Here is a 22,300-nt window from a genome sequence, read left to right as displayed (position 1 = left end):
TAATGTACATTACATTTTCAAAAAACAGTGTGGTTCTGCTTTCAAATTCTTCTCAGTTCCTCCTCCTGATCAAAACCAGGGTCGTCCAGCATGGGCTGCAAATGACTGTCATTAGACTTTCATTAGGTTGACACATCACCACTCCGTTTGACCTTTGATATTGATTATTTAATGATGGGCGAGGATACAGTGCGCCTGCTGGAGAGCAATGAAGCACACAGGATGCACTGTGCTCACAGACTTTCCAACGAAAAGCACATTCATGACAATTAAGTGATTCTTAGGCCCCGAGGCCATCCATTTCCCAGAAAAATTATGTAATTACAATTTGATTATTCTATAATTGACTAGAGAACATTAGCACATTTCTATGAACAACATTAGCAGTAACAGTGCATCTGGGGAGTTTTCTCGATTTTAAGTCACTCAAAGAGTGTTAAGAGAAAAAACGGCTCTGAAAGGTCATTTCTATAGGTCCATGAAAACATTTTATGAGTAGGAAATATCAATTAGATTCTCAGTGTGCCTTTACTCTGAAAGTAAAGATATTTAGATGCTCTTAAAAAAAAAAAAAAAGTTCATAGAATACATAATGCAACATTTAAGAATCTTGTGTTAATCCTTATTTGATAATGTGGTTAGAGGTCAACATATGTGCTAAGTAATTTTTTGTTGTTATACTTATTGATTTGACTGTTGTCTCGGAATATACTGACACCTAGTGCAGTGGATACAGTATTATGAAAAATCGGAAATTGTAATTTAGCACAGGAGAAATACCCTATTCGTAGTCAGTCATGATTAATTCATTCCAATGTAAAATAAAGCAGCTTTATAAGGCTATAGATATGTCTTGAGTTTAAAGATGCACTGCGGAACTTTGGCCTCTCTAATACCATCAACGTTACTTTTAACATGGGTTGTGATGCATCTGAAGGTATACATATTGAGTTTTGTTCATTTTTAACCAAAAACTCTCCCATACTGTGACTTTGAAGTATTATTAATTTATTGGAATTTTAGATAACATTTCATTTAAGATCTGGAGTTTATGCATATTAAATATTACTAATGAATCTCAGCTCTTGATATAGTCATTTATTTATAAATAACTAAATTAAGAAATAAGACACAATTTATCTCCTGGGCAGTACAAAAGCCGTACCACCAAATAATGAATGAGGAAACAGAAGAAGATTAATCAAAGTAGAAAACACGCAACAGCTCATTTCTTCCTGGAACATCCTGAGAGAGACAGGGTTCTTTATAAAAGGGTGCTTGTGGAAACACATTTGCTTTAAAAAGAAGAACATGATGGTGTTTGTGTCTCACTCAACGGGCCGGAATGCCTGTGTTGTTTTGGGTATGATGAATGAGCCTCCAATGTTTCTCTGCAAACTTCTTTTAATTGCAGAGCCTTTTTCTCTCTCTTTTTCGCTCTCATTTTTCTGCTCTGTTTGTGCTGTGCATTGCTGAAGGCTCCCAATTCCTCCTCCATCTTCAGTTAGATGCCGTGGCGGAACACTGAAGCAGAAAGCAAATCAAAAGTTACTTTTTTTGGATTGTGTTGACAAAACCATCCCAATGCCAGTGTGGAAGAAGTCTGGGATTTCACACCAAGCATGAGCTAAAGTGCTTGTGTGCGTGTGTGTGTGTGTGTGTGTGTGTGTGTGTGTGTGTGTGTGTGTTTGTGTGTGCGTGTGTTTGTGTGTGCGTGTGTTTGTATGTGTTTGTGCCATCCAAATCGTTGAACATAATTTACTCTTCGAGAAAAGGATGCTTGTATCTAAAAAAAAGTGTTTTAAAGTCAGATGATCTATCTGTATGTCTGTCTGTCTGTCTGTCTGTCTGGTGGTGAATTGTGATATATGTGTTGTTACTTTTCTCTGGAGAAAAAAATGAACTGTATCCAACTGATGTGAAAGTTTTCATGAAATGCCTCATGTTGTGTTGACCCCAAATTCTACTTAATGCTTCAAACTACTTTCAGAGGTGGACAAAGTACACAACTTCCTTACTTGAGTGAAAGTACAGATACTACTGGTCAAATAGTACTCCATTACAAGTAAAAGTTGTAAAGACCGATTTTTATTTAAAGGAACACTCCACCGTTTTTTTGAAATAGGGCTTATTCACCTTCTTTCTTACATTTAGATTGGTGGGCAAATGCATTTTTGTCTCATTGCATGCATTGTTTTAGTTTGACAGGGTCGGCGCTAGCTTAGCTTAGCATAATGAATGGAATCCTTTGTTGCCAGCTAGCATGTCCTGAGTAAAAGTGATATAAAAAAAACAACAACACCTAATTACTTCTTGTGGCCTGCGTATTCACAACGAGTACAAATAGCGATGCAGATTAACACTAGGCGATTTCCTATGCAGATATTGACTTGGGACTATATTGGGGGAAGCACCGGCGAAGCACTGCTACTTGGGCGCAGAGATATCACGCCCAAGTAGCAGTGCTTCGCCTGTGCTTCCCCCTAATATAGTCCTTAATATATAAGTCAATATCTGCCTAGGAAATCGCCTAGTGTTAATCTGCATCACTATTTGTACTCGTTGTAAATACACAGGCCACAAGAAGTAATTAGGTGTTGTTGTTTTTTTTATATCACTTTTACTCAGGACATGCTAGCTGGCAACAAAGGATTCCATTCATTATGCTAAGCTAAGCTAGCGCCGAACCTGTCAAACTAAAACAATGCATGCACTGAGACAAAAATCTAAATGTAGGAAAGAAGGTGAATAAGCCCTATTTCAAAAAACGGTGGAGTGTTCCTTTACTTAAGTAAAAGTACAGAAGTGCTTGCTTTTGAAAGTACTTGAGTATCAAAAGTAAAAAGTAAATGTCAATGCATTGTTTTATTATTGCTTTGTTACAGTACCCTATGCCTCCGAAGCAACCTAGTGAATACACTGACCAGTTTGAAGTATCTGTGGAATTAAGAGCTTTTAGAATGTTACAAAACCTATAGAAATTAAACAACTGAATTGATAAAAAAAGACAATTCTTTAATTCTTTAAAAAGCCATAATCATCTTAATTGTTTTATTTTATTTTTTAACACACCCCCACAAAAGACGTACACATCTATGTGTATCCATTCATGCACTAAATACAGACTGATCAGAAAAAAATCATAGCTGTATAACTGCTCAACAACAATACTGCTTTAACAAAGAGCAAAAAAGAAATATTTATTTGCCATGAAAACAAAACCTTCAAACCATTAGTTGTGACAACGATACTGTCTCTCACAGATCACTAGTGGAGAAAAATCATACTAATCGCTGAACTTCACGACACGTGACCATACTGATAGAGTGATTACTGATAGGCTGTCTGTCACCCGCAAAAATCCAATCACGTTATAAAGACGGAAAAAAAAATCATGCCCTGACTAACATAACTACTTTCTACTCAAGGACCTTGACAGAAATGTAGTGGAGTAAAAAGTGAGGTATTTGTCTATCAAATGTAGTGAAGTTAATGTAAAAAGTTTCCAGAAAAAAGAATTGTACAGATACACAAAAAGTGTACTTAAGTAAAGTACTCAAGTAAATGTACTTCGTCACTGTCCACCTCTGCTTATAATTTAAGTATCAGGTTGATTCTTCTTGACTTTTCTAATCTTATGAGAACCCAAACAAACTTTATAATCACAGTCTCAAAGAGATTAAAGCTTCATTATTTTTGTTCTCCTGGGTTTTCATTAGATGAGAGGATATTCAAAGACTCTGATGGGAAATTGGAGTTTAATTGTGGAACTACAATTATTTTAAAATATCCATCTTTAAGGTATCAACCAAAAATGAGGGGCAAAACAGATATTTGAATAGTGCATGTCATTTTACATCAGCAAGGGTCAGAGTCTTATTTTTACAGTTAATTTCAACTTCGTATTACGTAATAGTTATGTATAAAAATGGCATCCTGATTGCAAAAATTCACATTTAATTTTATTTATTTATTAATAGACTTGGAGATTCCCATAACTAGTTACAAAACTTTGACTTCCATCATTCGGATATTCCCAACAACATTGCCTTTTATGATCTCTACCTCGTTTAAATCAAACCATCGTGACCGATACATTCTCCATCACAATTACAGTACATCTGTTTCCTCTGTGACTGCATCTGAATCCTTCTCTATCTTTTTCTGTTCTTTCTCTTCCTGTCTTCTTTGAATCTTCCTCTTTTCGTCCTTCTCATCCCTTATTAAATGATTTCCCACAGGCAATCTCCAGCACTCACCTGTGTTTAATCAAATTTTGCTTGAATTGGTAGCACTGTTTCCGATATGATTTATAGCATATCAGTTTGTTGCAGCATTAACTGACTAGGGTTGGTCATAATCCCAAAGCATGTGTGCATGCATGTGGTGTTTTGTGCTAAATGTGGGAAGCTTGAATAATAACGGTTTGACCATTGTCCAGCTTTTTTTTTTTTTTTAATTGAGGCACTTCACTCACTGGCATCGCTGGCTGGAGTTCAAAGCCTCTGGCTGGCTAACAGGAAATAGTCTTTCTGGTGGAAGTGGGGTCTTTAGATAATTGCTCAGTAATTCACTATTCTGCTTTGAGTGGTGTGGGTTAGATTTTGAGTTGACATTTATGATTCTTTCTGGTGTCACAATAATAGTGAGAATGGTGAGTTTTTCATGAATGCAAAGTTTATGCAGGCTAATAATGAAATTAAAATGTCTTTTCCTAACTCTTCCTTCACTTTTGGAGGAACATTATTGCTCACAATTATCATTACTGGGCTTACAGTAATTTAAAGGACAAATCAAGTGAAAAATGAACCTGGGGTTAATTAACACATGGTTACCGAGTCGATCGTTCCCTGCGATGCGTTTTCATGAAAATCGAATGCAAAGAGTTTTATTTATAAAAACAGATTAGCTCATAACACTAGTATATGGGGCAGAGAGTAAGTAAAAGTAAATCGCAAGTTAATACCACTAACAAGGCTCAAAATAGCCTCACACTAACACGGGAGCATAATGAGGGTCCCTACATACAAACCGAAGCATTGAGAACTTTGTAAGTGTACAGACAGTTTAATAAGAAGATACTTTATAAAGACAGTACATTACGCGTTTACAGGCAGGATCCATCTTGGAAAACAGTCTCGACTAGTCGAGCCACGAACGCCGTGCGATGTGAGCTGGTCGATAGGAATTACGTTTGTGAAATCTAATGTAGCAAGGCGTTTGTGGCTCGACTAGTCGAGACTGTTTTCCAAGATGGATCCTGCCTGTAAACGCGTAATGTACTGTCTTTATAAAGTATCTTCTTATTAAACTGTCTGTACACTTACAAAGTTCTCAATGCTTCGGTTTGTATGTAGGGACCCTCATTATGCTCCCCTATTCTTATGAGCTAATCTGTTTTTAGAGATAAAACTCTTTACATTCGATTTTCATGAAAACGCATCACAGAGAACGATCGACTCGGTAACCATGTGTTAATTACCCCTAGGTTAATTTTTCACTTGATTTGTCCTTTAAGGAGCATTGGTACAAAATGTTATGGATGACCCCATTTTGCTTGGCCCAAGTAGTGGGTTTTGCTTTAGGACCCAGATTTTACATGAACATCATGTTGGCGACCCAAAAAAGCTCTTGTTTATCGACTTATAAAAATATCACAATAATCCTCATTTAAATATTTCCAGGCCAAGGCAAACATAGAAAAGAGGTGGTTAAGTCTGATTGAGATGTGTTAATAGTGTTTTGAACGTTGCAATTATAGTAAGGGTGTGACATTTCCAAAACACGCTCAGAGTGGTCGACCAATCACAGCACAATGGTCCAGCCGGCCAATCAGAGCACATTGTGCTTTTTTTGGAAGGAGGGGCTTCATTGAGACGGGAACAGAGGGTTACAGACCAGACCAGCAGTGCGCCCGAAGTCACGCACTTTCTGAATAGGTTCAACATTTGAATTTGAACTTTCTTCAAGTATTCAATTTCGAAAACCTATTCTAGTAGACCCCAAAAACTAACTAAATAAATAAATAAATAAATAAACTAAAAAGTAGGGCTGCACGATATGATGAAAAGCTGCGATGTGCGATAACATTGTTTAATATTGTGATGACGATATGACTTGCGATAAATATTCAAATGTGAATGTTAGCTATAGCTAACAACAATTCCTGATTTTTTTTTTTTTTAATAGACATTGTAAAATAGAATATACTGTTTTCCATGTCTTAGTGCTTTAATAGGTTATTTGCGTGATAGGTCAAACGTTTATACGTGCCTGGATTACTATTTAGCGCGAGTGAGTGAGCGAGGGACAGTGTGTGTGTGCGAGTGAATGTTTGCGAGTGAATGTGTGCGTGTGACGGCACGCGATGACTGGTCGGAAAGCAACGTGTAGTCTGACATGTTTCTTGTCCATGACACGACAAGATTTTAGGAGTCAAAATCGAGTAATCTGACACCGTGACTATCGTAACAGACACAAAAATCTTGTAATCTGAACCAGGTGTTATTCATCGTGTCAGGCTGTCTGTTGCGATGTGTTCATCGCGCGAGTTCATATCGCGATGACGATGAAAATTCGATGTATCGTTCAGCCCTACTAAAAAGTACTTTTCAACTTATACGTATACATTTCCTTTTTCAATGTGTGTATTTTAATGTTGGCACCTACTTTTGCACACTTTTACCATGTAACTAATACATTTATGCCAAAATATCAACAAAAATATATATTTTTTAATATGTTTATTCATTTTTATTTAATTGTATTGTTTGCATTAAGCATTTTTTCCCCTTACTTTTGATCAATTTTTTTGATTATGGCGCACCAGTTGAGAACCACTTCCATTGAGCCACTTGGTGGTCACAGGACCTGGTTCCTGACTGTCCACCAAACAAAGGCCCTGTGTCGTTATATGATAAAAATTGTATTTCGACCCCAAAGCTTTGATAGTGTGAATGTGACCATCTGTTCAACACATGCTGTTTCAAGGACTGAACTCCTCAGAGTCCACACTACGTGTTCCTGTTTTTAAATCAAGGCCCAAATGCACTCATATACACCACACCAATCGAACACCATCCACTGTTCAAGCTCTCATATTTTTATTCTTTTAACATTGAGTAATATTCAATGGAAATATCAATACTGCACTAACAAATAAATGCAAAATAACAAGAAATGAAAATTTCCCTTTCACTGCTTTGTCTTGGTAAATAATGACAAACAGTGTACTGGGGAATAATATTTCTAGGAACATTTTTACCTGGATGCTGTTGTTTATTGAATGTCCTCTTAATGGTTGCTCCACTAAAACACGACCTAGAGATGATAATCTACTACCTGCACTTAAATACGTTTCAAAATCTGATTTTACTGCTTGTAAATGTTTCTTCCAGCATGTAAGCATTCATTAACTGCACTAATGGCTTCTGTTCGTCTGTTGTAACATTTGCTGCAAGCCGTTTTTTTTTTTTTTTTTTAAATGTTCAACGTCAAACAGTTGCATGTAATATGCAGGTCCAGAATAAAGCCTGCTTTTTTGTGGCTATTATAGTAAAGGTCAAAGGCTGACATGTGACGCATTACCTGTGCACAGCCCTGATCTCTAAATGGCATGCCTATTATGATGGACTTCCACCACCGCATGTGATGTAGCAGTATAACACTGGCCCACGTCCTGCCGTATTATCAGACTTGCTTTAGTGACTCGGACATTTTGTTCCTGACATGCTGCATGTTTTTATTCCAAGAGGCTTCTGGGAAACGGTACATCAGCTAATCAGTAGTAAAATGTCCGGCAATAATTCTTCACACAATCATAGTTAATGTCCTTTTTAATTTAACCTCCATTCTTGGTAGATTTTTCAGATTGATATCACAATAACATCTGAGTGGATTAAAATAAACAGTGGTACAGAAGTTGACACTTTTTTGCTATGATATTTACTGTTGAACTTAAAGGGAACGTTCATATGAAACAAAAATCCTGCCATCATTTACTCACCCTCATGTTATTCCAAACCTATATTTTTTCTTTATTCAATGGAACACACAGAAACATATATTTCTGAAAAAATGTTTCAAGTACATTAAATTTTCCACCGAAACCCACTGACTATTTATGGACAAAAATATAATTTAAATGTTCTATTCATCAAAGAATCTGAAAAAAAGTATTGCACTTTCCACAAAGATATTAAGCGGCACAACTTTTTTCAACATTGATAGTAAAGGAAAGGAAACTGACACATTTATGTTCTGTTCTGTTGTAGTTGCGATTCCCATCGTTTATTTCGACTGAGGTAATAAGATCAGTGTCAACACATCACAGAAGCCTTTAATGAAGACGATCCAGTAACTGGCTTAGGCCTATTATTCTTACACACTGACAACCCGTAGTCCATTGTGGCGTTGCAGAATTCCTTGTGGTGTCAGTATATCGATGTGCAGAGCGTTTATGAGTCTGTTTGTGATGTGGCTGGACTGTGTTTCTAATTGAATGCCGCTATTTGGTCTCTCTCCCGCTGACTGAGGTTTTGTGTGAGTGGAATACCAGATTTAGGACCACTGTGGTCGGCTGATGAGAATGTGTTTGTGGTCATGGGAAGGCAAGATAGATAGAGGCATAACATATGATTGATGCATTGCATTAACTACCGGTCGGCTGTTTTCCAGGATTCCATTATCTTAAATCCTTTTATTTCCTTACGTGCTACAACAGGAAATAAAATTGCAGTTGTGTTCAAAGTGTTCTCGGTTCTTTTCCAGTGATCTTGGCTTGATGTACTGTTTTGTCCCTCAGGTTGGATCGCTATCTTGGGGGCTCTGTGGTTACTGGTGCTGGCTGACATTCAAGACTTAGAGATCATACTTCACAGAGTGGAATGGGCCACCCTGTTGTTCTTTGCTGCTCTTTTTGTGCTTATGGAGGTATGGTAATGCTCACAAACTGCACACAGACATGCTTAAAAACACAACGCCCACATATCCCAATGATCTGTCATGTATTACATCACAGGGATGTCTAGTCATTGTTTACAAAGCTGAAAAGACCAGTTTAGTTGGGTGAATGTTGTGTTTTGGATGCTGGTTCCAAGCTTCTCATGTTCATATCAAATGTGCGTTGAGTTTTAAATGCAACCTAAATCAATCAATCAATCAATCAATCAATCAATCAATCAATCAATCAATCAATCAATCAATCAATCAATCAATCAATCAATCAAATGATTTAATTGCAATTATCTTTCATACTTAGATTTGTCAACTCTAAACTAATTTGCACAATTAATGTAAGAAAAATTATAATTTTTCTTTTAAATGTAATATATATATTTTTAAATACATTTCTTTTCCTAAATTTGATCTTTTTTTTTTTTTTTTACAAACCTGAGCATAAGCCTAAGAGGACAAAAAGTGCAAAGTTATAAAAGACTAAATATTTCAAGTGCATTGTCATGAAATTACAAAATAACTAAATATTTAATAATGTATATAATAGTGTGTTGTTATTTATATCTATCAAATTCTTAACTAAAGAGAGAGAAAGAGGGTGACTTAGAGATTGGGAGTCTAAGTAAGAGAAAAGTTAGCATGTCAGCAGCATAAATGCTGGGTTTGCTGTTTGTGTCGGTTTAATCCTTTGTTTTGTAAGGAAGAGAGTATTCACACAGGGAAGACCACCCCTTGGGCCCAGTGGGGAGCTTAATGCTTCTCCAAGATAAACTGTTTGCCCTCTAAAGCAGAGCCAACATTCACACTCACTTATACTTGTGTACACCGCAAGCAGCTAGACAAAAAATAGATGAATTTTGATATTACACTTCCATTGTTTAAAAGATGGAAAATCAGGACTGTCAGATTAAATGTCTGTTGTTTTGGTATTTTGGTCTATGGCTTGATTTTCTCTTTGGTGTGTTTCAAGGCCTTAGCCCAGCTGCAGCTCATCGACTACATTGGGGAGCAGACAGCAGTATTGATAAAAGTGAGTATTTGCTCCAGAAATATTTTATACAGTCTTTGGGGGGGATTTCACTAAGAATTAATATTTGCAAGGGCTGGTTGTGTTTTTTTGGTGCTCAACTCACTAAATGAGTCATGCAAATCAGCACAAAACCTATCCAAAAAATGATACGATCACAAGTGGGGAGGTGAAACATGTTTACATGTTGGAAGTAGTAACATGTCTCCTGTGACCACTTGTGATTGGATTTTGAGCAAAATTCTGTTTCTGCCTCAGAGTAAACGCAGAATACTGTATGAAAATAAAAAAAGAAATAAAGTCATTGTGTATCACATTGCAACTGCAAAATATAAAGTCCCAGTTATGAGAAACAAAGCTGCACTTGCAAGATACTGTAAAGCCACATGTTGAGAAATAAGTCACTTTTTGAGATTTAAAATTACATTTTAATATCTGTAAAGAAATCTCCACCAATCAGAGAATCACAACAAGCAAATCGCAACAAAGTTATCATGAAGCACAGCAAATGAAATAGATTCTGTCTTCCTACTTTCTTAAACTACTTAAGTATTTGTTCATATATTTGTAAGTAATTGTTCATTTATTTGTACATATTTGTTTATATGTACATACAGTATTTTGCAATGAACATAAAACATCAGCATATTTAAATAAACAGTTTTGTAATTCTCTATTGTTTTAAATAAATCATTTTTTTTAATTCTCCATTGTTTTTAGTTCGATTTTCATTTGCGATCCTTCAAGGATTTGTTTTTCTTTCCCTCATTGAAGATGTTAAGTACACAGTCTTGTCCCTTTGTTTTTGTCTGATTTTCTAATACATGTTTGCTTCAAATTAAAGTTTATAATGATGTGATGAATAGAAAGGAATAAAAAGGAAAAATCCAAGGCCCCTGAAAAAGTGGGCGGGCAATGTTGTACGCTATAGCTTTTTTCCCCATACAGTTCGTACACCATAATTCTAAGAGCATGTCTTTCCACACATATAAAAACACTGTAAACCGACCATATGAACCTCATTAAATAATGTGGCTGGCTGAAATTATTGTTATCTTTGATCCAGTAGTGGAGCTGTGTTAAGTCATAAATAGAGAGATTTCCACAGGCCTGGAAGTGTCCAGCTTTGCCTGGCTGGCGATCACACTCTGATAGACCTGTCAGCTTGTGTTTGGTGTGTGGACCTTTTACAATCACCGTAATTATTCGTGACAGGTGCTGCTGTGGAGCTTTCATGCATTCAATCCAATCATCAGCACCAGAACCCCTAAAATCTGACCATGTACAGTAGATAAACAACCATAGAGAAGAATAGTGGGGAAACGACTGAAATAAAACCATGTTCTAATAAACAGCGTTTGTACATGCATATAAAAACTGCCGTGCTTTTTCACCTATAATATCGGGATGAAAAACAGTGTTTATTTCTGCTTGTGTACATGTGTGGTGTTGTGGTTTGGTTTATGAAAGCAGCAGACCATGAAATAATGAATTCAATGTGACTGTGTCATGAACACATTGTCTGCAATCCTCCCACCTTTGTGTTGGCATCTACAGGCCTTGAGACTGACAGAGAAGACAGGGCTTGTGTATGTGTGTGTTTGGTTGTGACATATTTTATTGTTATCTTCTCTCCCAGGCAGTGCCAGAGGATGAGCGGTTGGCCATCGCCATCATTTTGGTTATGTGGGTCTCAGCGCTGGCCTCCTCTCTTATAGACAACATTCCCTTCACTGCCACTATGGTAAGGAACACACGCACTCCATCAATCATTTGCACACGCACTCTGACAATCATTTGCACACAAACACAAAGATAAGACAAAACTAGCTCTAAAATCACACTATCTTCTCCATTATATTTAACTTTTTTTTTAAGGTTGCATCGGCACATTCAATTTAACTCCTGCAAACAAAGTAAAATGTGCAACATTCCAGTACTTTCTTAACAATATTTGGCCAATGCAGAAGACAGGAGCTGTTGTAGGTTTATAAATGAATTAGAAATATGTTTTTTCAACCTTAGAGCATGAAGAAGAGGAAGAAGGTGTTTTATTTATATAGTGCCTTTCCATAGCTCAAGGTCGCTTTACATTGTACATTACAATACATTTAAACACCCACACATACATTACAGTCACATAGGATACATATAGTCACACTATCCAAAATGCATGTTATATAGATATGTTTTTAACTGGGTCTTGAAAGTAGCCACAGATGAGGTATTACGTAGTGTAAGACGTAGCGAATTCCACAATTGAGGAGCATTACCTCTAAATGACCTTCCACCTACAGTAGACAGCCGGAAACGAGGGATGGACAATAAACCAAGTTCAGCTGATCTAAGGGACAGAGCAGGGTGGTAAGGGTAGAGTAGGTCAGACAGATATTGGGGAGCAAGACCATTTAATGCTTTGAACGTTAAGAGCAACACCTTAAAGTGGATACGTGATGCCACAGGTAGCCAGTGAAGGTCATGAAGCAGAGGAGTAATGTGAGCAGAACGCCTAGTGGAGGTGAGAACTCTTGCTGCAGAGTTTTGAACATACTGTAATCTTGAAATAAGTTTTTTGGGAAGACCAAGAAATAAGGCATTGCAATAGTCCAGGCGTGATGTGATTAGTGCATGAATTAAGGTTTCAGCATCGGCTAAAATGAGAGAAGATCGTAGACGAGCAATATTACGAAGATGGAAAAAAGAGTTTTTAACAAGAGAAGAAATATGAGAGCCAAAAGATAGAGTCGGATCGAGTAAGACACCAAGGTTACGAATCGATGATGAAGGCTTAACGTGAATTCCATCAATATCAAAGGACTGGTCCATCCTTTTGACTGAGGCAGTAGAGCCAATCACTAATATTTAGGTTTTCTTATCGTTTAATTTGAGGAAATTCAGGGACATCCAATGCTTGCTGTCCCTGATACATGCAGTGAGTGAGTCAGGCAGAGATGGCCTATCGGAGCTGGTGGTAAGACAGATTTGAATATCATCAGCATAGCAATGGAATTTAAGTCCATGCCTGTGTATGATGTCACCGAGTGGATATATGTAGATGATGAACAATAGCGGGCCAAGAACCGAACCTTGAGGAACACCCTGTGTAAGTGAAGCAGTGGCAGATCTAAACCCTTATATAGTGATGTAATACTTTCTGTCGCTGTTGTAGGAAATGAGCCAGAAGAGAGCAGAGCCAGTGATGCCAATATCAGAAAGCCTAGAGATCATTATTTCATGGCAGACTGTGTCAAAAGCAGTGCTTAAATCAAGGAGCATCAAGATGTTTATCAGCCCTGAATCCATGGACAAAAGAATGTCGTTAACCACCCGAAGAAGGGCAGTTTCAGTGCTATGTGATGGGCGAAATCCAGACTGAAAAGGTTCAAAAAGACCATTAACATCCAAATGTGATCGCAATTGTGAAGCAACAACCATTTCAAGGACTTTGCTTAAAAATGTTAAGTTGGATATTGGTCTGTAATTGTCCATATTTAGGCCTGTTTTTTTAAGATTGGGGGTCACCGCAGCCATTTTTAATTCTGCTGGAACAATGCCAGATGCCAAACTACAGTTTATCATATGTGTTATGAAGGGTGCAACCTCGGGCACACACAACTTAAGCAAAACAGTAGGTGTAGGATCAAGCCGGCAGGATGTGGAATTTGACGTAACAATTAGATCACTTATGGCAGCAGGAGTAGTTAGAGTGAAAGCAGAGAGAGAGTTTGTTGAGTGAGCGGAAGCAGCTAACTTTAAATAAACATTTGAGTCACTTGTATGAGGAGTGTTTTTGGTAATGGATGCAGTGATTGACTTCAATTTATTGGAGAAGAATTGAGAAAATATATTTACAAGCCTTACAGAGCCCGAAATAACATGTTGTGGTGGATTTGTGAGTTTGTTAACCATTGCAAAGAGTGATTTGGGCCTGCACTTGGAATTCCTAATGGTAGAGCTGAAATAAGAGGATCTAGCACCGTTAAGGGCTGTACGGTACTTAAGCAAGTGTTCTTTAAAAGCCAAAGAGTGCACGATAAGTCCAGTTTTCCTGTATATAGTCTTTCTTGGCGGCAACCCTCAGTTTTTATTGTTCGTAGTTCATGAGTGAACCAAGGTGAGGCATGAGTAGATGGAACCAGTCTAGTTTTAACAGGAGCATGGCTCTCAAGTATTTGAGACAAAGCATTATTGTATATACAGCAGGTTTCTGACGGACAGTTAGATAGTAGACATTCTGACAAGGTAGAAGCCCTTATTGAAGCAGAGAAAGAAGATAGATTCACAGAGTTAATTTTACGATAAGTCAGCATTTTCTTCAGTGGTGATATAGATATTGGAAAACTACAACTGAAGCTTATGAGTTTATGATCTGAGAAAGCAAAATCAGAACCATTAACAAGGATATTATTTAAGCCAGATGTACATATGAGATCCAGTATATGACCCCCTGGAGTGAGTAGCAAGACTTACATGTTGAGTTAGGTTGAGACAGTCCAGCGCACATTGCTACAGCTGCAGGTTCCGAGGTCAGGATCAAAACGCAATGATCTTAGATTTCCAAGGTTAATGAATCGATTTTCCAGCCGTGTTGTATCCGACACACGGGTATTGATACGGAAAACTGGAATGTTATTGGGCAATTCCGCGCAAAACTGTCACATCCATAACACCAACACAATGCCATGGTATTTAGTTGCTGTTATGGATGTGACATTTTTGCGTGGAATTGCCCTATTAGAAGATGAGTAGTGATAATTCCGAAGTTTCTTCCGTGACCGGTGAATGTAGCGTGGTCGGCGTAAAACTCCAAGTTGTTCACACCATTTATACGTTTCCGGAGCCAATCGGAACGATCCTTTAAATGTTCTGAGATGGGCTGCAGAAAATTGTAGAGCCATCTCAGGGAAACTAATGTCATTCAAAAACAGCAAAAACCAAAAAAGACCAAAAAACAAAACCGGCAAGTGGATACGTGACGACATGATCAGTGATGACCAACGCGACCTACACAACAATTTATCGGTTTAACTACGTTAGCCAGAACTGGTCCGTATCAGACCCACAATCCACAGAAGGGAAGGCTACCCAACCATACCAAGGATTGACACCACAAAATGATAAAGAGAGGGGAGACTCACAGTATCAGGAGTCGCGGGGGATATGAGGATAGTAATGGAGAGGGCTCGTAGCCGATCAGTGTGACAGGATCACGGAAACAGCCAGGTCAGTTATCCAAAAACTTTTGAGCGTGTAAATTGTCCAGTGAAGAATCCAAAAAGTGTTTCAGGAGTGTAAGATAGTCCAGTGAATAATCCAAGAAAAAAAAACATATCCAAAAAACAGACGTAACAACAGCAGACAAACAGGTATCAGCGTGAAGCGGCAGCACAAGTGCGCCCAGCGTTCTCACACCGGAAGTGACATGAGATCTAAGACGTTAACTTTTTCACGTCTCTTTTTCACGACACTGTCATCACTGCTTGACATGTCTTGTCAACTGGCCATGTTCTGTTGACAAATAGGTGAAAATATTGCATCTTATCCTCAATACGTGTGAGGAACATTATAGTGAGTGATGATGTGCTATCAGAGCAGCACATGAATCATGTGTATCATGAAGGAACACGTGCTGTGAGCTGATATGATGAACATGCCACCAAACAGACAGAGCTGTGCTGCCAATCGCTCACTGCCAAATGAGCAGAAGGGAAGAATGCAGGGCAGATGAAGAGACAAGTCACTCCAGAAATCACTTAGCATTTCAAAAGCCTTTTCATTTCCTCCTTCTCCAGCATTTTCCACACGTTTCATTTGATCTGTCTATTTTGCCCTCTTTTCTTACTTGCATTCTCTCTTTTTCTCGTCTCTCATGTGTAGTAGGGATGTGCGAAACTACATATTTTTAAAACTAGTTGTTAGGTTGCCTGAAAGACTAGTTGATTACTTGAATTAGCCAGTTAATCTGAACCCGATTATATATGTTTCTTAGGGAGCGTTCACATAAAGGTCTTACTGTTCGACTAGTCGGTTGTTGGACTAGTTGACCACTGGTTGACCATCAGCTCTCTTATTTTGTCTCATTCTCTTTCTCACTGTCTGTCTCTTTCTCTCGCTTTGTCAAAAAAGAAGAGATAAAGGGGGTGAAATGGACTTGAGCTCAGCGTACACCTGTGGTGGTAATGGATCACATTGATTTTGCAGGACTCATCACTGTATAAATACAGAAAAAACGTCTCAGCAGTGCCCTCTAACAATCTGAATCTAAAAAGGCCATGCAGTTAGGCACACACTTCACTTCTGTTGAGCACAGAATGTGCCTGTTTCGAACTCCACCAATAACAAAAATCAGCATGCATTCAGTTATTTTGAACTGCCCTCTTGAAAAGTGCTGGTATGCTCAATCAGACCTCATAACTAGCTTAACCAAAAAGTCTGATTACTGTTAAATCTCATTACTCATAACTTTTAAAAGGGTAGTTCACCCAAAAATGAAAATTCGGTCATTAATTACTCTCCCTTATGTCGCTCTAAACCCGTAAGACCTGCATTCTTCTTCGGAACACAAATTAAGATATTTTTGATGAAATCCAAGAGCTTTCTGTCCCACCCATAGGCAGCAACGTCATTGCAACGAAGGTCTTACGGGTTTGGAACGACACGAGGGTGAGTAATTAATGACAGAAAATTCATTTTTGGGTGAACTACTCTTTTAAAAGTTATGAGTAATGAGATTTAACAGTAATCAGACTTTTTGGTTAAGCTAGTTATGAGGTCTGATTCAAGTCTCGTTATGATCAACCAGCTTCATTAGAAAGACAATGTTTTGCTGAAAACCAGTACTAACTAGAATATAGCGGCATGGAATTGCATGCTGGTCTAAACAGCAAATGTCTGTGCTTTTCTGTGGTCAGAATTTTAAATTGCATTATATTGACTCCATATCACACCATGCATAAAGCAATTTTAAATTGGCCTTCATGTGCTCGTCATGTCTAGGCACGTATAAGACACAGTGCGTTCAGTTTGAGTATTCTATACATTTTTAAACATGACACAATCACTGACATCCACATCTGACTGATAACAATTAATTATACATACAAATAATATATCTTTGGTCATTATGCAAAACATGCTCTGTTGGGGGTTACTTTTTGATTTAAACCTGTCTGGCTGTTCATTATCCCTTAGATATAAAACTGATCTCTTCACATGTCCCCATAGGAAAGAAGAAATGTCCCCATAAAACTTGTTTCGCAGCTGTTCCTGTGTAGACAACTTAATGAAAGTTTAATCCACATTAATTATCAAACAGCTGTTTTATGTATAATAAATAGGCTAATATGAGTTATGATTACAGAGATCATGTTTGAGATCTGCGAAAATGTTTCTATGCCACCTGTGTCAAGTTAGGATTTTCCACACAGATTCAAATTTGCTATTTGCGCTCCACTGCAAACATAAAACTGCTATTTTCTTGTCAGCACAAGTGTATGGTTGCTTTGGCTCTTGGTGCCCTCTCATCCACGGTGGCGATGCCACAGCTGAATGAACCGGATGGCAAATGTAGTAGAAAATGTAATCACAGTTGTGCTGTGTAATTTATTCAAGTCGATTGCAGTTGAAGCCGCTGTTAGCTGGGAGGCCAGCGTGTCGCAGACAAGTGGCTACACACTGAAATCTTCGAGGCAGAAGTCATTTTCTGCAAATATGCAATCTTTAAATTAAGCTACACTGGTAGATCGAATGCTTATGAGAAATGGATGCATACGTGCTTCTTGTCACCACAGGGATGCATTCTCTGCTTCTCACCGTTATATGTTCATGATAAGTACTAATATCTATAGCCATTGTGGAGCAATAAGTGTTTTTGTCTTGATTTTATCTGTGTAGATTTCATGCCTGGGCCAGTGCTGTGAAGCTTGGTTCATGCATGCTGTTTCATGAGGTTTTCATTTGCTGTTTTTTCGAACTGTGTGTCTGTGCAGAAAGAGAGGAAAAAGGGGGAACAAATCTAATGTCATCCACTATTGATTTTCTTGTTGACTTGTGCTGTAGTAGAATATGACTCAATCTGCTAATAGGTTGAACGGCTGTCAAAATTGTTGAATACAACACTCTTCATGACCCTGACATTTACAATGCTTAGTTTTTGACAGATGACTATTTGTAATAGGCAGTGCTTAATTGTTCAGCCTTCATGTACATTGCCTATGAGAATTATGATCAGGTTATTTATGCCTTCTGTCTGTCCCCCCCCCCCCCTCCCTCCCTCCCCCCATAGATTCCTGTGCTTATAGACCTCAGTCAAGATGCCGATGTCAACCTGCCAATCAAACCTCTCATTTTTGCATTGGCTATGGGAGCTTGCCTTGGAGGTCAGTTAATTATTTTTTCCCCTGTATTATATATATTGTATAACTGCATTATAAAACAAACATACTATTACAGCAACCTTGATTTAAGAGGTTTGATGAACTGAAATTTCCACTGCCTTTAGAAGACATCCTTCATTTGAATTGATCTGTGAGATATACCTTACTATTTTATGCTAGTAATTAATACTTTCAAATCAGAGAACAGGCCTTATTTTATTGCATCATGTCATTCCTAATAACCTGTAGTTTTTCAATTCCACTTGCTTTCAAAGCACAAGAGAGCTTAATAAATTGCTCTATATTTACAAATGTTGTATGCTTACAAGGCCATCTGAAAATGCCTCATTGCCTGTTTGGCTCTAAGGACACGGAGAGAGATGTGGCAGACCTACAGTCTAACCACATGAGATGTGTTAGCTCTAGTATCGATCCATGGAATGCAAGGCAGGCTTCTGGTTTTGTTGTCACATGGACACCTTTTAAAATGTGAACATTTCATTTCAAGACCATTCTTCTACAAGGCCAAAAAACACACTTTAAGAAATATATCATTTAGGAAATGGCAGATTTATAGCTGTAAACTGCCTTTAGAAACGTCAACCCCTATAAGACATTTAGGAATTAAACTGAAAACTTGTTGGCAATACTTTTGTGAAGGAATCAAGAGCCTTCATATTAACCTACATTTTTTGTTGTCCTTTTTATTGTCTTACATTATGTTGTAATTTGTGTAAAATATACATTTAAATAATTAATTACCATACTGTTATGATTGTTTCAAACTCATTTGAATGATAAAGGAATGTAAATTACCTGGCCAGAGTCTAAAACAGAAGCTTTCCGTATGCTAAAGGTACATCACACTGGCAGTTTCATCCCAGTTTTGCAAGTCTTATGAGATTGAGGTGTGGGATTAAATGTCTGTGAATCTCCCCGTACTACAACTGATGAAGGCACCTGGATCAGAGGCAGGACAATAAATTGAAGAACACGTCTAGACACTCCAGAGTAAAAAAATTTAGACATGCTATTGATGAATTGACGACCTCTGTCCTTCATCAGAAAACTAGTATGCCTTTTATTTGAGTTGGGACAGAAGTCCCTCGTTGTGCAATGCATTACCAAAGGAAGCACTACAAAAGAAACCCTTGCTTAATCACCTCTGCAGTTTAGCACTGGAGGTCATTTCATGGCTGATACTCCAACAGGAATGATTGCACAGTGGAGAACTTTAAATTGCAATCAGCATAACAAAATCTGCTGTGCACATTGGCACCAAATCAATTCTAATATTCATTTATAAAGAACCATGTTTGTGCAGTGCTGTGTTTGTAGAGGACATGTAGTGCTATTTAAACATTTACAAATTCTCAGGATGTCTATGTTTATTCAGGCTATCAGAGTTATCCAAGATAGTCATTCTTTTTTTTCCTTCTCTTTCTATGAAAGGAAATGGGACACTGATTGGAGCATCTGCTAATGTAGTGTGTGCTGGGATTGCTGAACAGCATGGCTATGGATTTTCCTTCATGGAGTTCTTCAGGTATTTATATTGAGCACAAATGTATTCGTCCACAGGTTTTATTAAAAATATAGAATCTTTTGTGCCCAACTGTGGTAGGAAATTGATCTCAAATTCTGCACACATTTTCTGCTGTTTTTAGTGTCTTTTAAAGAGACAAGTCATGCCATTATTTTCATACATTTTTTAATGCTCTAAGATTGGTTGCTTGACATTTTGGTCAGGTAGTCTGTTTCTGTTTAAGTGGGCAGTTCTTAGCCAGAATAAGCTTCAATGAGCACCCGACTCTTACAGTAATGAAAAATGTTTTCCTCTTTGTCAAAACTAGCATTGCTAACAGATTGCTAAAATTACCCAAGCATGCTCTAGTGCAAGAGTCAATCCCCAAGCTTTATATCCAGATGTTTATAGCCTTTCATGTACTCTCACTCTTCAGGGAAAGCTGTTGGCCTGTGGTAGCTTAAGTGACACTTAGGAGGTCTGTTTCAGGGCAAACTCTGGCACACTGTTCACAGGCATCTGCTTCTGGTTATGTTCTCCCTTCTCTAGTCTTCACATTATAAAATACACCATTTAAAAGTGGAGCAATATCAAAATCACAAAGAGAACAACAGAACCGTCAGTTACAATCAAAATGGCACCCAACACAAGCTCCTCATTTATGTAAATGTTATGTTGTGTAAATGCTTTAGTCTGACTGAAATCATACTGTCGTACTAACAGGACTGAGATAATGGAAGGTGTAGTTCAGCTTTGTCCAGCATGTATATATTTTTATCACATTATAGTTGGTCTTGCTATTATGCGCTTGCTCTGAAAAACACAGGCGACTATTTGATCCTTTAAATATTTGATTAGCTGTTGTGCCTTGTGAGATGAAGACTGTAGCTCGTATATGCAAAAATCTGATCTGATTATATGTAAATGTACTTATTGGTTACTCTACTTTGTTTACTTATTGTCGCTACCAGTGTTGACTAAGTATGCAACTAGAGTTAAAAAAGAGAAGCACAACATACAAACTTTCTTGTAAGTCCTCTGTATTAATATAATTTGTTGTTGTGAACACATTTGTCTTTACATGTTTAGTGTAAAATCAATGTAAATGGAGCATGTTCGCCATGTTCCAAAAATAACCTTAAGTGCGCCTCTCTTTTTAAGAAGTGACAGATCTAGTTTTAGAGAGACTCTTAAGACAGCTTGATTTCAAGCACTCTCTAGCGTGTCAACAAATACATCTGAATGTGGAAAAGGAGCCGCTCGCTGATTACCTCTTGGTGAGAGGCTTGCGAAGATATTCACACTCTCTTTTGATTCGGTTCTCCCTGCTTGTTACCACCTGCTCGATGGAAGTGCTTTCCATGCTCATGCAGATGCATACAGATATCTGGCTTTCTCCCAGTTGGTGGGGTGTTGGTGGTCAATGGTGAAAAAGAGGAACTTGAATGCACATCTGATTGGACTGTGAAATGATCCCGGTGGGAGACAGTGGGGTCTTTCAATCGCAGTATATAGAATCTGAAAAGGAAGTTTAGACATGCCTAGCACAGAGCCAGACATGAAGGCACTTCACATTTTTACTGATACCTTTGGGACTTTGTGTCTTTGGATTTACTTACATGCTACTTACAGTTTGCTTTGAAATGTGCTCAACCCCCTATACTTTATATGGAGGCTTATTCTCCATTAATTTCTAATTATTCTTTTATTTTATTTTTTATTTTATTTTATTTAATGCCGTCATTTGCCAATAATGTATTTTGTTTTGTTGTTTAAATGTCTTTTAAATGATCATGTGGTGGATTTTCTTAGCAAATATTGAGTTATGCAATTAGTTGCAATTAATTCTGTTAATTAATTGGCATATTATATTTTTTATTAGATTATTATGTCATTACAAATATTGTAATGTTAATAATTTGTTCATATTATATATTGTTTAAATATTTGATGGTAACACTTTACAATAAGTTTAAATTTGTGTGTATGTGTATAATAGATATATAAATATAAATAAATAAAACATATACATAAAAATATTAAAAAGTGTATTTTATATATATATATATATATATATATATATATATATATATATATATATATATAAAATACACTTTTTAATATTTTTATGTATATGTTTTATTTATTTATATATCCATTATACATTATATATATATATATATATATATATATATATATATATATATATATATATATATATATATATATATATATATATATAGTAAAAATAATATAAGTAAAAATAATTAACATTTTAACATAACATTAACAATCCATCTTCATTTTCAAGCAATCTATTTTGTGGTTCTTTTTCTTGTCTGTCTGAGTGGCCATGGCACTTTTAAACCCTGAAACAGGAGAAATCATTGGCATTAGACAGAGCCCAAGGCCTCACAG

General features: G+C 37.2%; 1 protein-coding gene across 1 annotated transcript in view; it reads left to right on the top strand.

The window, feature by feature from the left end:
* oca2 (oculocutaneous albinism II) overlaps positions 1–22,300 on the top strand; it is a 105,674-nt gene that overhangs the window by 70,978 nt on the left and 12,396 nt on the right. Inside the window, exons 20-24 of the mRNA XM_081379746.1 lie at positions 8,804–8,931; positions 9,926–9,985; positions 11,622–11,726; positions 18,267–18,360; positions 19,810–19,903. Coding sequence (XP_081235872.1) covers positions 8,804–8,931; positions 9,926–9,985; positions 11,622–11,726; positions 18,267–18,360; positions 19,810–19,903 — 481 coding nt within the window. The remainder of the gene's footprint in view (positions 1–8,803; positions 8,932–9,925; positions 9,986–11,621; positions 11,727–18,266; positions 18,361–19,809; positions 19,904–22,300) is intronic.

The sequence above is a fragment of the Scardinius erythrophthalmus genome, assembly GCF_964197995.2.
Source record: "Scardinius erythrophthalmus genome assembly, chromosome: 12".
Classification (NCBI taxonomy): Eukaryota; Metazoa; Chordata; class Actinopteri; order Cypriniformes; family Leuciscidae; genus Scardinius; species Scardinius erythrophthalmus.
This window is presented reverse-complemented; position numbering and strand designations above follow the sequence as displayed.